At 32.9% G+C, this 18,135-nt stretch overlaps 1 protein-coding gene across 2 annotated transcripts in view; it reads left to right on the forward strand.

Moving 5' to 3' along the window:
- The window catches only part of LOC106460535 (hemicentin-1-like), a 190,591-nt gene extending 175,794 nt beyond the window's left edge, over window positions 1–14,797 (forward strand). Inside the window, exons 12-14 of one of the 2 annotated variants that reach the window (XM_013920253.2) lie at window positions 3,827–3,966; window positions 6,736–6,800; window positions 14,322–14,443. In XM_013920253.2, the coding sequence (XP_013775707.1) occupies window positions 3,827–3,966; window positions 6,736–6,753 (158 nt within the window). In that variant the 3' untranslated portion in view covers window positions 6,754–6,800; window positions 14,322–14,443. Of the gene's footprint in view, window positions 1–3,826; window positions 3,967–6,735; window positions 6,801–14,321 lie in introns of both variants that reach the window. The other variant, XM_022387279.1, reaches the window with a different exon arrangement.
- The last annotated feature ends 3,338 nt before the right edge of the window (window positions 14,798–18,135 follow it).

Genomic DNA, 18,135 nt, shown 5'->3' on the forward strand with positions numbered 1-18,135 from the left:
CATGTTTTGAACAATTCGACTTTCAAGATTTACATATCTACATGTGCCGATGTTTCCGTTTATCAACGTTATATTTTAGATCTGTGCAAGAATTTATAAATCTCGTGTAGCAATAAGCTTAACCATCAGAAACAAAATCAACAGGTGCATCTAAAGTTTAAGATAAATATAATAGTGTATTATGTGTATGTCTGCTTTAATATATTATTGTAATGTACATCAATTTTCGATCTTGAAGACGTAAAGCTGGGTTGCATAGCATAAAATTAGTAAATTTCAGGAATTCAAGCGTAAAATATTGATGTATTTAGAGATTTGTAGAACTGTTACAAATTCATAATCATAACAGCATATTATAATTAACTGCAATTATATATATATACATTTTGAGGATAGACTTTAGCGAATAGAAAAAAAATTTTTTAAACAATTTCATGTAGATGTGTATGTTATTTTTATATATGAAACTTCTACTTGAACACTTTGACTTTCACTGGAGATTAATATTAAATTCGTAGCTAATTTTATTTCAGTGTGTGTTTTTATTGTTTTATGATAAGTGCAGCAAGCTAAGATTTATTTATTGTATCACCACAAAAAATATTATTGTGAAATTATCTTCAAAATGAAAAAAATTCCCACTTATATTTTGACCAATTATGTTTGAATGAAAAAAAATTTAAAATACAAACAATAACAACAAACAAACAGAGAATAGAAGCCTTACAGCTATTAAACATTCGAAATATAAGTAAAAACCAAAGAATTTTATAACAACAAGTGATTATTTTTATTTAGTACTACGATATTTTAAATTATAAAGATATTTAATACATGATGCTGGTTTCTGAATGTTTTCTCTCCATTTCTATTAGTTTCTGATGTACTGTCACCAGAACTTTCGGATATATTTTACTTTTGATATACCTTCATTAAAGTCCAAGAATAAATAATTCTACTGGATTTGAACTGGTGTTGCCAAAAGCATAAATATTTCACTAATGTGAAACAATTATCATTTCTCTAAAATTTGAATAACAACGTAAACCAGTTTATTCTAATCAAATAGCTGAAGAGACAAATAAGAATAGAAATTAGTTTAATATATGTGTTAGTATCTAAAACCAATTTCATATCATTTGCACTTTCAATAATGTTCTTTCGTATTATCTGATAGTTTTCGGGGATTTTCTATACAACAGTAAAATCTGGGCTACTAGATTTCGTATGAACCTGTCGCGTTATTAGCTTTTAAAATTCAATGTAAATTTGTGTGCAGTCTTTTAGTGAACTCTTCACTGAACTTCACGTTTTGTTGAGGAAAAAATTGCAATTCAAATTTATTTGTAAACTTTGAACATATCACCTTTGTTGGTTATTGTTTGGACAATATTTGACGAAGAAATTTAATTTTAAAGGACTGGTTGAAAATTTGGTTCTTTATTAAAAAATGCATAAATATTAGTTTAAGATCACAAGCATTTGTATTGTATTCTATAATTCAAATACATTGCTAGATTGTTGAATGTTGCTTGAAATATTAGAACGTTTTTTTTACCGTTAAAACCGGTGTACTTGGGAATGATCGTACCAGTGATCGAAACGTCGTACCTGTTCTAGAAACAAATCTTACTAACTGTAAAAGTGACAGAACTGAATTACCGCATTTAGGTATTGATCAAAGATAGATAAAGTAGCTGTTTAAAAATTATAAATCCTGTAAAATAACGTGTTTGTAGTTGACAATTTTGTTCTTTATTAAAAAATGCATAAATATTACTTTAAGATCACAGGCATTTGTATTATAAGCCAGTTTGTCAGTTTGTTTTGGTGGTAGTCAAGTTAATATTCAGTAGTTTAATATCAATAGTGTTCAATATGTTTTTGAAGTTGTCAACATAAATAGTATTTATTTTCACATATCATATAAATTCAAAATCAACCATTCTAAATTTGTCGAACATTTTCTTAGCACATGGTTTATTAACAACAGAAATATTGATATACACATCACTAATGACCTTTTAGTGGTTTTAGAGTGACTTTTAGCACTGCATAATTACTGACTTGTGCATCTTCTGCTACTATAAATAACAGTTCTGGTAACTAAATAAATTTGATGTTTTATATATTTTAATGTACAATTCACACATTTGTTCTTAATGCACCCAAGAAACAAATGTGTTGTTTTAAAGCTTATAGACCTTTCACCTTTGATTGCTTAAACTACCAAATTGATGGGTAGAAAGTGTTTGTATTTCTGCACTGAATGTTATTTCTGCATGCTACAAGACATCGGAGGACAACTACAGGTAAGTTTGGTCATAAAATACCAAGAATATAAATTTTATTTCCTAAAAATATACTTTTGAGATTCTCAATCAATCGATTTCCACTGTTCTGTGTTAAAATTATCGTTTATAAACTTCAAATTACAGAAGCTGCAAGAATCTTGTTTTCATTTATTTAAAAGTTAACTCGAGCATTCGCACTCATATACTAAGCATTAAATCGTTTATTAGGCGTTCATCCATAAACCTGAATATATTTGATACTTTTATGATATCAAGGGTGAACAAAAAGAAAGAAACAAGAAAATGTTTAGACAACACATTTATATCTCATTTCTCTAAAAATATGCTACAAATGAACGTTGTGGTTTAATCACAGAAACATATTTGTTTACATGATATATTTAACAATAAATGATGTCACGATTGGTAGGTAACGCAAATTTGTACGAAAACAGCAATGTCTATAAACACTTAAAATACTATAATAACAACAACAACACTTTTTCCAGTCGGAAAGGTTCTTGAACTAATAATATTGAATAGCTGAAAACGAATGGCATAGTGTCATATCATGTAATAAAATGGTGATTTCAAAGTTTCATGATTCAAATTGCTATCATTGAAGTAGTATCATAAAAATTTAAAGATTAAATTAACTGTTGTATTCTAAGTGTAAATACAGAATTTATCCGAGGGAACTAGAAGGCTTGAAAGTTTGCCTATATTATGAAACACTGTTTTTACAAAATTTGTCTTTAATTCAAACATTATCAGTGACAGTTTAATCCATTTTCAAGTTAATAACAAACTTCAATTGCCTGCATGGAATTTCTTTTATGACGTACTTGAACCTTTCTCAGAGTAGCTTGAACAATTGGTTTCCAGTTTACTCTCAAAGCAGCTGTCTATCTCTAAGATTCTGAGTGGAATAAAGCGATGCGATTCTCCATAACTGTCATCAATGTCTCATCTGTTTTTAGAATCAACATTAATTAGCCCAGAATAATGTTTTTCTTAATGTTACCACGCGCCTTCTTAAAGACCATAGACAAATTCAAAATTATAAGTCAACTTTTAATTGACTCAACCCTAAGTTCTCAGAATTCCGAGTAACGCTCATAAAACTTCTGTTTTATAGAATCAGTTATTTTCAGGACAGATGTAAAATACAACTCTAAAAAGAAATAAATATTTGTAGGATTTACAGGATTAATATTTACGAAACGTATATGTAAATTGTACGCTTGATATATAAATAAATTTTATGAATCAACAGACATTATGATTTAAGTGGATAATTGATATGATTATAGATATATTATAATTTAAGTATATATCTTATAATTTAAGAGGGTACTGGCTAGGAATATATAGATATATTATAATTTAAGGTACTGCTTATAAAAAAATAAGAGACATTATAACTTAAGTGGGCACTGGTTGATGTTGTTTTAAGCAAGAATAAATTATATTGGTATATTTAACGTTTCCTTTCCTTTCTTCAAAGAAATGTACGTTTCAATTCCTTACAGATGCCAGCAGCCCAAGTAAAAAGAAGCCCCCAGGAAAGCCGTCATACCAAAATATTGCAGGTAACAGTGAACCAGGGCCAGATAATGGAAATAAGCCAACATATGAAAATATGGCTTTTTCTCAACGAGCTCCCAGAGGAGTAAGTATATATAGTCAAATCTTAACAGGCATACATAAATATAAACGATTTGTGCTACTTTAAAATATAATATAGGTATACATGTAGTTTCATAATTTTGTTGAAAAATTATATTAAATGACAGGCTCATCAAAGAAAATGTAGTCGTTTAGAAGACAGAGAAAACATACAGTTAGAGAGTATGATATAGTGTAATGATATAAAGAATAGAGCCCACCATAGTAATGTACTAATGGCACGGTGTATAAATATTTCAACCTGTTGTTTCTCCCTTAAAAGTCACTAAAACGATGCTACAAAATGCAGGGCGTAAATAAAGGGTAACTGCTAATTACAAGAAGTAACAAAATATTGATATAAATCTTAAAACTAAGAAATTCTGAAAAAAATAAGGACAGTTAACACCATAAAAGAACCAAAACTAATTTCAGAATTAGACCATATTGTATCAATACCATCACATGCATATCTAAATGAAAATGATATTTTTTATGTTTTAACAGCTATTTATTACCTTTTAACATAAAGAAAAGGTTCAAGGAAAACCAAGCATAGATTTTGTTGACTGAATAATATTTGTTATTATAAAGTATTTCAGTGATGTTTTAAAATGAGCTTGAGTTGTTGTTGTTGTTATGTTTTAGAAATTAGAGCTCATTTCTATTTTCCTACTTTTCTCTAATATCTAAAACTATCCGTGAGTACCCTTTCTTTTGGATTTTCCATTACTCAGAAACAAATACTGTAATATACTTTGTTTTATTTTATATTGAATTAGTTTTAAGTCTCTGTCGCTTTAATGACTATAGATAATTATATTTCAGTTTCTAAATGTTCGAAATAAGTATAAATAAAAACCTGTTGTTTTTCTAAAATGTTTACATTTGTCTTTGAGACAAATATACACAATTATAAATTTTCCGTTAATTGTGCTTGAAGTTTGAAAAACATGTGTTTTATTAATATATGTATTTATTTGGTGATTGTTTTTACAGTTGCTATAATATTTTTGCTCACATTTTTTTATATCAACATTTACTTATCAAGTTATTGTTTATGTCTGTGTGAGTGAAACTGATAATATTTTGCTGCTTTTTAAAACAATTTCTTGCTAATAAAAACCTTTGTTCTGTGCACGTGAACAAGTTTATCAAAATACTTAATGCATGCTTATGGTAACACCCTCCTGTTAAATGTCAGTTGTACTTAACTCAATATTTTTAATGTTAATGGTACACTTCCATCCCAAAACCGATTTTACTAAACATCAAATTATACAATTCTTCGTGAGCTTACTCCTAAGTACCCCCCCCCCCCGGGTGAGAAGAGCACAGATAGTCTATTGTGTACCTTTGTGCTTAATTACAAACAAACAAATACTTCTAAGTAACTGAAGGTAAATATCCCCAAAATGACTTCCCCTATTTTCAACAACTCATAGGAATGGAATAGTTTATTGCTAGAGGTAACAATGAGTTGTATGAAAATCTTGAAAGTTAAAGCCATTCTCAAAAACAGCAATCCAGGCAATAATATAGCTATTTAAAAATTTGCTACTGACTCTACATCATATATGTATACATTCAACGCATATAACTGTTTTTCCATTTATATGTCTTAAAAACCAAGAAAGTTTGAAACATGGGACCAGTTGACTCAATAAAAAGAAATACTACTACTTTCATACATATGTTTTCACGCTACCTACACTGCATACTGACAAACGTGACATGTGGTTTAACAATGCTAAAACCTCTTCTATCGTGCAACCATAACTGTATAACGAAGTTTAATTTCAAAATTTGTGTTGAAATTACATTTTACATAGATAAATTATAAAATGTTTTCAAGGTGTTTCCTCAAATTTCGAAAACGACTTCAAATACAGTTCCCATAACTATACATATAAGCGTAATTAATAAACAGTATAAACCCATTAGTCCATAAAATGACTTCTAAGTCAAAAATAAAGGAGGTAACTTCGTTATGACACTTATACTGAGAAACGATGAAGTTATGAATGAAATATCTAGTTACAATTTTTAAACAAAGATATTTGCTGAGTTACCTATTGTATAAAGTAATGTGGTGATAGGATTATATGAATCTTTTGAAATAAACCTATATGTGTGCGAGCACCATTAAATGGAATTATCGACACAATGTTTATTTATTTGCGAGCGTGTATAATAAATCCCGCACATTTATCGATAACTGCCAGACATGGCCGACTGGACTTGAAGGACTAGAGTCGATATATTCCGCCCTTTAAGCTGTGACAAATTCGATGAATAATATTATTATCATATTGCCATAGAGATTCGTACATATTTTCTTGTATATGGATTAATTTCAATCATATAAGCAACAAAAATATAGCTTTTGTTGAATACATTTTCAATGTAATGGGTTTTCAAAAAGCAGGACGAGAACTATGTTGATTTAGATATAGATATAGATATAGTCCCTATATATGCGTTAGCCTATTTCGATTAAGCCGCAACCAGGAAAACGTGAACCCTTACCTTAAATGAAAATTGCTCGTTTCGTGTGGTGAAAAAGTAACCTAAGTACGTTGTGTAACAGACATATAATCTCAGAGAATGGTAGCTCGTTTAACCTGGACTTTGATTTAGAATGGACTAACTGCAAAGCATGAGCATGTGCTCTTTTCTTTCAGCCTTGTTCTGCAACTACAACAAACGCTAACGAAGGCTTGGTGTACGCAGACTTGTCCTTACATAATAGTAGTAAAATACTTACTTTTAGGAAAGATGTTCCCACTGAGTATGCGACGCTACAGTTTAACGCAGACGGAGAATTATCAAGAGAATGTAAGTATTTCATTGGAAATTGTATTTTCACGATTAATAATATACGTAGTGTGTAATAATTCTTTGAAATGTAATAATTTAATAGACTTTTTCATCACGCAGTAAGTTTCTTTACTTAACACTAAGATATTTATTGCTTAATAGTAACCTTCAAGCAATACTATAATAAAGGACAAACATTATTACGAACAACGTGGAAATAATATATTTATAATTGTCTTTTTGTTAATATCACATTCATCACAGAAAATAAATGTAGTGGTTAGTAGGAAAGGAACTCGCTCTAAATAATTCTCGTAAATGTACCATGAGGTGAAAACATTGATGAAACTAAATTGGTTAATAGTTTAACTGCATTTTCTTACAGAAAAAAAACTTTTAAAACAAGCATACCAACATGATAGAAACTGACATTAAAAGTGGAATATAAAACTTCACAGTCTTTTAAACCTCCCTTCCATGTGGATTCCTGTATGTGGTGAGGTTCTGTTTATATAGTTTACCTCCTCTGGGATCTATACATCCATTGACGTGTTTGCCGTGCGTGGTGACCTATGAAGGGGATGGGAGGACCCTGGTGGTTGAGTGGTGTCAAATCCTCTCCAATGTTTCCAATGCCAGTGGTTTTACCACTTGAAAACATATTGTCGTGGTACTTTGACGTGTGCTTCTTGTGGTTGCAGAGACCACGATAGCTATGACTATGAAATTGACTGTCTCATGCTTTAAAAAACATTAATAAAATCTCTTACCCTAAGGTACAAAAGTTGTTGTTTCATCTTCCAACTTGGAAATGTACTTTTGGACTCCATCCCACTGCCACAGTGATGTTGCAGACATATCTCTTTGTTTCTCCCTACAGATCCTTTCTCTCATCATGTGAATAGTCTTCTTTCCATGGATTCATAAATTGACAAGCCTATGTCTAGTCCAATCTCCATCCCTACGGCAGTATCCAGTGAATACTCGGTCCCCTCTCAATCAGTCTCGAGGTGTAGTTCTGCTACTCAGTCATACAATCACTCAATGGATTCTCATTCGTCTGACAGAGACCTGCTTTATCAACCCAGGGCAGGATCTATGAAAGGTCAATAGACCTCTCTCTAATGAGCAAAAATCCCATGGTCGTAAACAAAAACGGTTCTCCACACAGCTCTCCTACTACTTCTAAATAAAAATCACCACTTTGATACAGTAGAACTGTTGACATTTCCGTTTTAATTTGGATGACATTAAAACCCTGATTGATTCCTACCACCCTTGTGTCTCTTCTTACAGGAAACATTTCTAAGACATGCTGATGATGCCACCTTATGGCAATCTTCCTTTTACAGGAAAGACATGTGGTGTAAGTTTGTGAGGGTGTGGCACTACTGGTTGACCAGCATGCAACTGTGCCACTCAATATACCACTGGAGACTGTTGCCATCTGTGTCTCTACAGATCATACCATTATTATTTTTTCTCTTTACCTATCCCCAGAAAAGGATTATGATAAGGCAGACCTTGATGGTCTTAATGAATAGTTGTCAGCGGGATTCATTATCTTGGGAAACAATATCGATGGGAAGGATTAGATCACAACCTTTCTCTCATCAATGTTGACTCATTTACATATTTTCACACATCTAGTCAGTCTTTTACTGCTATTGAGGGTAGACAATGACCCACAGGGCAGTGATATTTTTTTCCATCATTCCAAGAGAGATCAGCTTTATCCAACTCGCGTGCCACAGTGAATGCTGACTGGCTATCCTTCACAACTTTCTTGGAAGTGGATCCTCATGTCATTACCCTGCCCCATTAACAATTACGTGGAAGCAGTAACTGATTGTATTTTCTCGGATGTTGTTCATATGATCCCTGAAACTTCAACTTAGTTGCCATGGTATCCTCGTTGATGGTGGAACCATGACTTCCACAAAGCATGGCGGGCTCAGAACCAGGCCTGTGATATCTTTTGCAGATATTCTGTTCTTCACAACATGCCCTTTCAGCAGGTTCGTGCCCATGCCCAGTAGGTGAGACGTCGAAGCCAGAAGGTATATTGGGTTAAATTCACTTCAAATACCTCTTTGACCACCAGTTACAAGGTAGTTTGGGAAAAGGTTTGAAAGTGTAGTGGGACGTTTACTTCTCATACTCTTTCAATCTTGAATTCCAATGGCCCACAAGATTTTAATTTACAGGATATTGTAGCACGCTTAGAAATTGCTTTTCTCACTACTCCAGTACTTCATTCTCTTCCCCTGTTTGTTGGCCATCCAGTTATGAACCAAACATTCAATGTTGTCTTTTTAAGCTGATATTCTCTATGACTGTAATTGCTCTTCTTTGGTCGAACAATACATTTGTTGGACCATATGATATTCATTATTTAATCAAAAACACCTTAGGTATGACAAAAAAAAAGCGCAGCCACAAAAGGATTGAGTGTGTGACTTAAAGGAATGAAATCAAAATTAGTGACCAAACTAGTAGCTAAAAATTATAATATTGGTAAGAATTTTACAGCAAATGTTCATTCAGTAGTTAGCCAGGCCGTATATTTTGTTCAAATTGGGGCATGATGGTGGGTAAAACAAAATACGCGGCCTAGATAACTAAATCAGCCCTCTTCAATCCGAATGATAAACAATTAAAAAAAGGTCCACTTTTATTCTTAGCTGAAGCTGTAATAAAAATATTACATGCATATCTCACGTGAATGTTTGAGCAGGTGTGCGAAAAGCTTTTGTCAAATTTTTGCGGTTTTTGTTCAATAACTTTTCACATGTGGCTTGTATTTACACCAAACGAGACTCCTAATTCTAGGCTGGAAAGATCTATCAGTGTACCAAATTTGGGAAAAATATCTATGAAAGATAAGTATGTTTTTCTATTATGTAAAGTTATCGTACTTTTGGTGCAAAGAAAAAGAAGGACAAAACTCAATCAAAATTGGGGATGATATATCTCAGGTATTTCTTAAGGGATTACCTAGAAATTTGGTATGTGAAGTAAAAGTCTAGTTGAACACATCCACTGAAATATGTGATAGTTTGAATTACCACACTTCGAGATACAGAAGGTGGAAAATCGCTAAACTATCATTCCTGTTAATAACAAACAGTGTGTTCTGCAGCAGTTTGCTTTGACTACACGACTCACTACCGTGTGTTCTTGATGAGATGTTGTTACATCTTTTGCCAGCATTTCTTGCTATTCTTCAGGTTTTTTAAACCAGATTTGGCAGGTGTTTGGCACAGGGCTATTGTCATTCCCATTTTTCTAAAGTTGGAAAGGATCTCAAGATTCCTTCTACTGTAGGCCAATTTCTTTCAATAGCTGTCTCTGTAAGGTTTTGGAAAGAGTGCTCGTCTTGTTTGGTTTCTGGAATCAAACAATTTCCTCTCGTCCATTCAATGTGGATTTCGCAGACAGCACTCCATTGTGTACCACGTGATTTAACTTGAAACATCAATCAGGAAAACCTTCCTCAAAAGTGAGCATTTTGTATTGAACTTTCTTAATCTTAATAAGGCTTACAACACTATCTGGAAGCTTGGTATTTTACAGGATTTCCATTCCTATTGGTTACGTGGCCAATTACCCACTTTAATTTGTAACTTTTTTTATTGATAGGTCACTCCAAGTCCATATTAGTTTTACAGTGCCCTGACTTCACATAGGAATTTGGTGTCCTTTATACTGTGTGTTGAATATCATCCTTTTCAGTACTAAGATCAATGCTATCCCTGAACAACTTTCTCCTACAGTTTCAAACAGGCACTATGTCGATTACTTTCAAATTTCCTGTTGATCATTTAATATGGGGTTTATTGAATGGCACCTTGAAGCTACCCTCAAACGCTCGTTTGGGTGGACCACAGCAAATGATTTCACTTTCTCACCATCTAAAACTGTTTGTGGAGTGTATTTTTGTTGCCAGTGAGAATTTCAATCTGATTCAGAGTGGCCCAGCATGGCCAAGTGGTTAGAGTGCTTGACTAACAATCTGAAGGCTGCAGGTTCGTATCCCTGTATCTCCAAAAATGATCGCCCTTTCAGCCGTGGGGGCGTTATAATGTGCGGTCAATCCAACTATTCGTTGGTAAAAGAGTAGCCCAAGAGTTAGCGGTGGATGGTGATGACTATCTGCCTTCCCTCTAGTCTTTCACTGCTAAATTAGGGACGGCTAGTGCAGATATTCCTCGTGTAGCTTTGTGCGAAATTCAAACCAAACTGATTCAGAGCTCCAACTGGGTGGTGGAGGTATTCCTGTGATGGCTGAGAGAAAGGACTTCTCTTCGACGGTAAGCTTACATTTATTCCACACATTAAGCAGTTTTGTGTCAAGTGTACATGGTACTAAACATATTTTGCATCCTCTCCTCCACTTCAGGTCACTTCATGTGTCTTCATGCTTTAGTAGGCTGTGCTTTTTGGCCCGTGTAGTTAGGTATGTTTAACTGAATTAGGTCTGATGTTGGATGATATTGCTAAGTCTAATGATTATCCCATCCGGCCATGGCTTATTACTATCCCTAATTGTAATCTTTCTACAAGTAATCTGAAGGGGTTGGTTACTCTTGATTGGAAACACCATTTTCTCTATTGTTGAACATCTTTTGAACAATGTTCTGTTTCCATTTTTACAGATTGTTCGAAATTTGGTGACACTCTGTTGGCTGTGTCATGGTTTGCTTTAGCTCAGTGGTTGCTGGAAGAACCCCTGTATAGATTCTGTGTTTGTTGTCAAGTTATTTGCAATTTTAATTGTCTTGGATCATGTAGTAGCTAAGCAGTACACTGACTGTACTATCTACACTGCCTTGCTTATCTCTTTGAAATAATTGAAATCGCTTAATGTGAGTTCTCACCCGGATCTCGTGGATATTAAGAAATGACTGGCCTACTTCTATTTTTCATTAATCTCCATTAAACTTTTCTTGATTCCTGGCTATGTTGGTGTTTGTGAGAAAAAGCTTGCTGGCACTGTACCTAGACCAGCCTGCTGTGGCACTGTCACAGCCCTGCCTGTCTCTTACGTGGAACTTAGATCTATCATCAAGGCATGGATCAAACCATTTGGCAGTCGATTTGGATTGAACTACTTCATAGAAAGCTTTTCCAGATTTGTTGTTTGGCCATCTAGTTTCTGTAATTATTGGACTGAGAAATTTGTCTTGTCTAGGCTATGCATTACCAGTAGTTTCATAGCTCATCTTATTTTTAAAGGGTCTAATTCACTAGTGTGTAGTCTTTGTGACACTCGAGTTAAAATTGTATATCTTTTACTTTCATGCCATCGTTACGATTGCAAACGGCGGCGCCATTATCAGCATATTTTATCTCCAGGCATACCTTTGATGTTGGTGACACTGTCCAGATTGATCATGTTTTTGGCTTTTTTAACTCATTTAATCTTTTAATTTGCTTTACATAAAAAATTGAATTCTAGTTAATTTTTTCTACACTTTGTCATATTTTACATCTCTTTTTTAACATTTTCCCCAAATTAATAGACTGTCTAGTACAAATAGATCTGGTGCTTTGCACCTTAAAACCAGCAACAACAAACAATCAACCTTTTAAGTCTTGATCAAAAACAGATATCTTTCTGAGTGGTAAAAGGCAATGTTAGATCTAAAAGTCCTCTGCACTTCTATAAAAGACAATATTAATATTTTTCTAAAACATGCGTAGCATAAAATATTTTATAAGGTAATAAAAGCTATACGTTTGTTTAAAGTTAAGCACAAAGCTACACAATGGGCTATCTGTGCTCTGCGCACCACGGATACCGAACGCGGTCTCTAGCGTTCCAAGTCCGCAGGCATACCGCTGTGCCACTGGGGACTAAAAGCTATAAGAAGAATTTACGTATTTCTTAGTACATTTTCGTTTATGCTTTCAAACATGCATAGTATTGTAGACAGTAATCTGCAATACTGTGGCATGTTAGATTTGTATAAATGTAGTTAATATTCAAGCTGTTTTGCTTAAATTTTCAAATAAATTGTTTATGGGAAAAGTTCACCTTATTGCAATAAGCTTAAGTCGTAATGCAACAATACACTAAAAACGAAACAATATATTTGTCATAATGTGATAAAAGTATCTCGGTGCATTTTATGATCTGTCATGTTATTTGAAATGCAAAATATTCATCTTACAGCTTATGCTTTAAATAGTGATATCACGCGAACTTGTTTCAGTTGTCACTTCAAATTCCATCATAGAGTATAAATATTCTCAATATTTTATCAATCATTGCTGGAATTAAAAATACATTTGGATCCTTCACGTAAAAGAAGAGCCTCTATTAATTACAGCAGGGAAAGTGTCTTAGCAGAATTCCAATCCAATTCCAAATTGATCAGACTCTCATACAAGACAAACCATCATCCTCAACACTAGCAGAACTATGCTAACTGTCGAGTCTGACTAATTGCTGTCGTGGGTACCTGTTCCAAGAGTAAATCAGGAGCTCACAGTCAGGACTAGGTGATATACCAGTGCACACATGGCTAGAATTAGGGTTCACAAAGCTAGCCTTTACGCCAGACGCCCAATAAGCTGCTTCCGTTCACAGTGAGGCAAAAACAGCTCACCTGTAATGATCCCAATAATACGTCTAGTGGGCCAGTGACACGTAGAGCAATAGTCTTTCCTTTACAGATGAGTCATGGCTTTCCTTAGAGTTAAATGAGCATTTACAAAGATGAAGCTTTTTCTAACAAAAATATTTGACAGTGCAATGAAGAAGAAAATAATCAAATCCATTGTGTGGAGTGTGGTGATACATGCAGCGGAAATGTGAGAAAGATGATATGAAAATATCAAAAAGTTTTGAAATGTGGGTTTGAAGAATAACTGGTAAAATCAGTTGGACAAGAAAGAATATGAGTAGAGAAATATTAGAGATGATGCAAGAGAAAAGATATTTGATACAAAGATTATATATAAATTAAAAATGAATATAGTAAGAGGACGAGATTTATCAAAAAATATTGGAAGCAAGAACAGAACGAAAACGACCACGTTAAAGTAAAAGAACGATGTTAATAGATGAGCTGAAAGAAAAACGAATGTACGACAATTCAAAGAGGAAGGACAGAAGATATGGAAAAGTGGAAAAGAATGAGTAACTGATATATTGATTGGCAGTTTGTGATTTGAGTCGCTGATATGCTTAGAGCAGGATACCAAAAAAGACCGTGTAACTAATTTGTGCAGTTTTGTGATGTGTAGTTTGAATGTGCTACAATATGTTGTGAAGAATGTTTTTCTTTGTTTCTCAGACTTACTATATATTAATTTGTGTCAAGTATTATAAAAGTTTGTAGTCTATCAGTGACATTGAAATATGAATCTATTTTAAACTAAAATAAAATTACTCGAAATGCTTACATAAGATTTTTCTTCTGTCTCAGACTATGATTATAGAACTGCTTTTTATTTTCTTTAAAAAATTCAAATTACTGAATACAGTAAGAAGTGCATATTATTTAACTATTCTGAATTTGATTTTTACAGCCTTTTCGACCAAACAGTGATAGTTTGCTCAATGCTAATATCTATGATGATTTAAACATGGGCAATACTTTGAAACTTACGTTGCATTTCAAGGACATGGATAGGGATCGCCAACAACTTCCCCCTTCTTCAAAGACTAATCTTCAAAATAAATAATATGGAAAACATAAAGGAATGCGAGCTTTAAAACAGATACAATCGTTTACTGTGATTAAAATAGTGGTTTAGCTTAGCCCTAGATAATAAAGAGAGAATAAATAAGATTTTCATTGTGATTATTAATTTTGAATTTATTGTTACTTGAGAAAAGTTGATTGTGATACTAATACAAAATACTGCATTTTAAATGTTTTGCTTACATATTGAATATTTCATAACTGAAAAAATGTATTTTTAGTTTGTTAAATACGTATGGAGAAGCGTATTTCAAAATGTTCTGAATAATAATAAAAAATAACTTTTAAGCTGTGTTTCCTCTTTTATTTTTTGATAGCCTTTAAAGCATATCAACTTTCAAAAAACAAAGCTCGAAATCTACATATATAACAGAAGTTACAGTTGTGCTCAATAGATCTTCTGTCATTAAACAGTGTGATAGGCTTTCATTTCTACATGGCCGGGTAGATATATTGCAAACAATTCTGTGCAGTGCGCGTGTTTCTTGTGTGTTACTAAGGGTTTATATCAAATCTATGGCGCAGTCACTAAAGGTATATTTATGACTTTTGAATTTATATTTAGTTAATTGTTAGATTATCCATATGTAATAATCATGCTTATTTTACTGTTCATCGCTTTTTTTTCTGAATTCAGCGTAGTAGAAATTCTGTTGTCATTCTATATATATAGATACAAATGGTGTTTACTGCATTCTGATAATGTGAATAAATATTTATATATGCCTTGCCAACATCTTTTAGTGATCGGATTTCAAGTATCTCAAAATTTTCAGTAACTTTGAAAGGAAATGTTTCGTGCTTTTTGCATAACCTTATATATCTTTTTCTCAATTGGAATGTACATAATGCTATACGTATATACCAGTTTAACATACTTATTATAATATCACAGAATTACTTCAAGTCAACTACCCAAACGTCGTAGGTATCTCATAATTTTGGTACAAATTATACATTTTCCAGATATTTTAAGAGATGAAATATGTTCTTATAATGCTTTGTATATATATATATAAAATATTTTAATTTTTGCTTTATCTAGAGTTTTAAAGTGCTTTTTGTTTAAATTTCCTATGTTGAAATCAATTATTGATTGATTGATAAAATAAAAAATATATTTGCTGTAATCTTGATATAATGTGTCAATATTTTTTCTCATTTATGTGAACAGTGTTAATAAAATGTTGGGGAAATTTAAATTTCAGACATTGTGTAAACGTGTGCTTTGCTAAGCTTTTTATACTGAAAAAAAAATCATCAAAAGCATATGTGTGTATTATGGCTTTCGCATACAATACTGAAAGTTTATTGTTGTCTTATTATTTTTACTGTGTAAATCGGTCTACAAACGTTCTTAACCATATTTAATACTTTTTCAGACAAAATAATTGATATCAACTTAGACTTCAAAACGAATTCTTACTAATTAAACAAAGTCTAATTATCGAGTTTCAAAAGTTTTACTTTTTATTTTGCAGTTTAACTTTAAAACAATAATTGTATATATTTCTAAGATATCCAAATCACACTAATTGTATGTGTATTAAGATTAAGTTTTTAATGTATAGCTTTGCACTTCTTTACAAAACACTATCACATCTTAGAACAGCTGTACAACTTCTAGAAAATTAAAATATGAAATATATTATATCGATAAAATACTAGTTTAAAAATTTACGATGCGACAAAATTTATAGAAACAATTCCGCTAGATAAGAATCGAAATATATGGTTTGGGAGAGCCAGAAGGTATTGGTCCATTCCTGTTTCAGGATTATCAATATTGATGACAGCTAGGCATTCTTCGAGACAGATATTCATTATATTAACGTTATGAAGGGGTGAATTATTTGTACTTCTATTTAGTATTATGACAAAGCTACTAAGGCTATCTGCCACAGTTCCTAGTCTTGAACTATTAACCAGTGGGAAGGGAATAAGTCAACACCATTTTACCACCCACTATCTAGGGATTTAAGGCCTGGTTAATAATACACGCACAGCTTATAATCAGGGAATATTTTGTGGTATAGAAGGATTCGAAACCGGCTCTCCAGCTTTGAAATCCAGAGCGCTACCTCAGTACTAACCCGCACCTAGGGTCGTGTGTATGTTTTAAACTCAAAGATGCAGAATAGGTTATTTGTGCTGTTGCCCACAGCAGGGATCGGCCCGTGAATTATAGCGTTATAAGACCTCAAGCTTACCACTGAGCCACTGGTCTTCTGTCCAACAAAGGTTAAAATAAATCAACTTTTGACAGCTTGAAATCAGCTAAATATGTTTAAACGATATCTAGGAATTTTACTAAACTTAAATAAATCAATGTTGGTAGTGTAAAGAACTGACCAAAGTGGATCAAATAACTAATTTATAGGCAAAATTTACTGTAAATCTTTGCAGTAATTATTGTAATTAATTGAAATACTGAGGGTAAATCATGCTAGTTTAAAACAGTTTTAGAAATGCAAACCAGCAAGCCACTACAACTGATATAAAGTTGCAGTGTAACGGCATATATCACAACTAGATTACAATATTCCTTAGTGTTTGATAGGTAGTGGGATGCCATCGGAAATTGATTTCATTTGGGAAGGATATGTAATGGTCCTTTCCTTCGCAAAATAGTCATACATTCATATGATAAACATATGCTCGGATCGGAGATTTAAGATTTTCAAGGTTTGGATATCTTTTGTTCTTAATGCCATTGTCAAAACAACGGAACCTGGATCAACTTGGGGTACAAGGACCATTTAAAACCATCTTAACATGCCATACCCAAGCGTTGTAAAAAGTGCAGCGTCTTGTTACTGGGAAAATCCATGAACGAATTCGTCTACGTTTCCCAGCAACAGTACGTCTGATAAAACTGCACAAGTTATATATACATAAGTTACTTCAACAACATATCTGCTCAACTGTTGCATACCTAAGGTACCGAGAAAATGAAACGAGATTTCACCTTTGTTTATACGAAGATACACTTTCAAATTGTCGGATGCAGCGCCTATATATTTCTTTGTAATAAGACTAGTTAAACATATACTGGAAAACCTTCTTTCTTGTATACTAAATGGATTATGGGAAGCTTGAAGGAAGAAGGGTTACTTTGAACATGGCAGTATTACAATGCAGTATTTTGCAATGGAAGCTATGTTATTGTGCTACTGTCAGTATGCATGTTCATCAGAAAGTGCATGACTATACATGGACTATAGCTACTTGGTAAGGCTTCAAAGTCTTCATATTCCTTATTATTCCTGTTCTAGATTCCCGACAAAAAAGGAAAAACTGAATAAGATTACCACCTATACTTAAGGGAACATACGTGAAATGATGAAAAACTTGGGTAGACTTCACCATTCGGCAGGGAACGTGGGAGGGTGCTATCCTTGAACATGTCAACAATCTCTCTTTAGTGACTGGTATCTATCTATGATAGAAAGTAATCTTGGTGTCTGACCTAATGTTTACAAGGTCAAACAATCAAATAAAAATGCTATCAATATCATAGTGACAAAAGAAAGTAGGATTTGCAATTTGTAAGGGCTATATAGAAAACTGGAATATCAATATGGAATTAATAAGAATTGCTATAACATACAACATGATATTTAACCAAATTAATGCGA

This window comes from Limulus polyphemus, unplaced genomic scaffold (genome assembly GCF_000517525.1).
Source record: "Limulus polyphemus unplaced genomic scaffold, Limulus_polyphemus-2.1.2 Scaffold789, whole genome shotgun sequence".
Taxonomy (NCBI): Eukaryota; Metazoa; Arthropoda; class Merostomata; order Xiphosura; family Limulidae; genus Limulus; species Limulus polyphemus.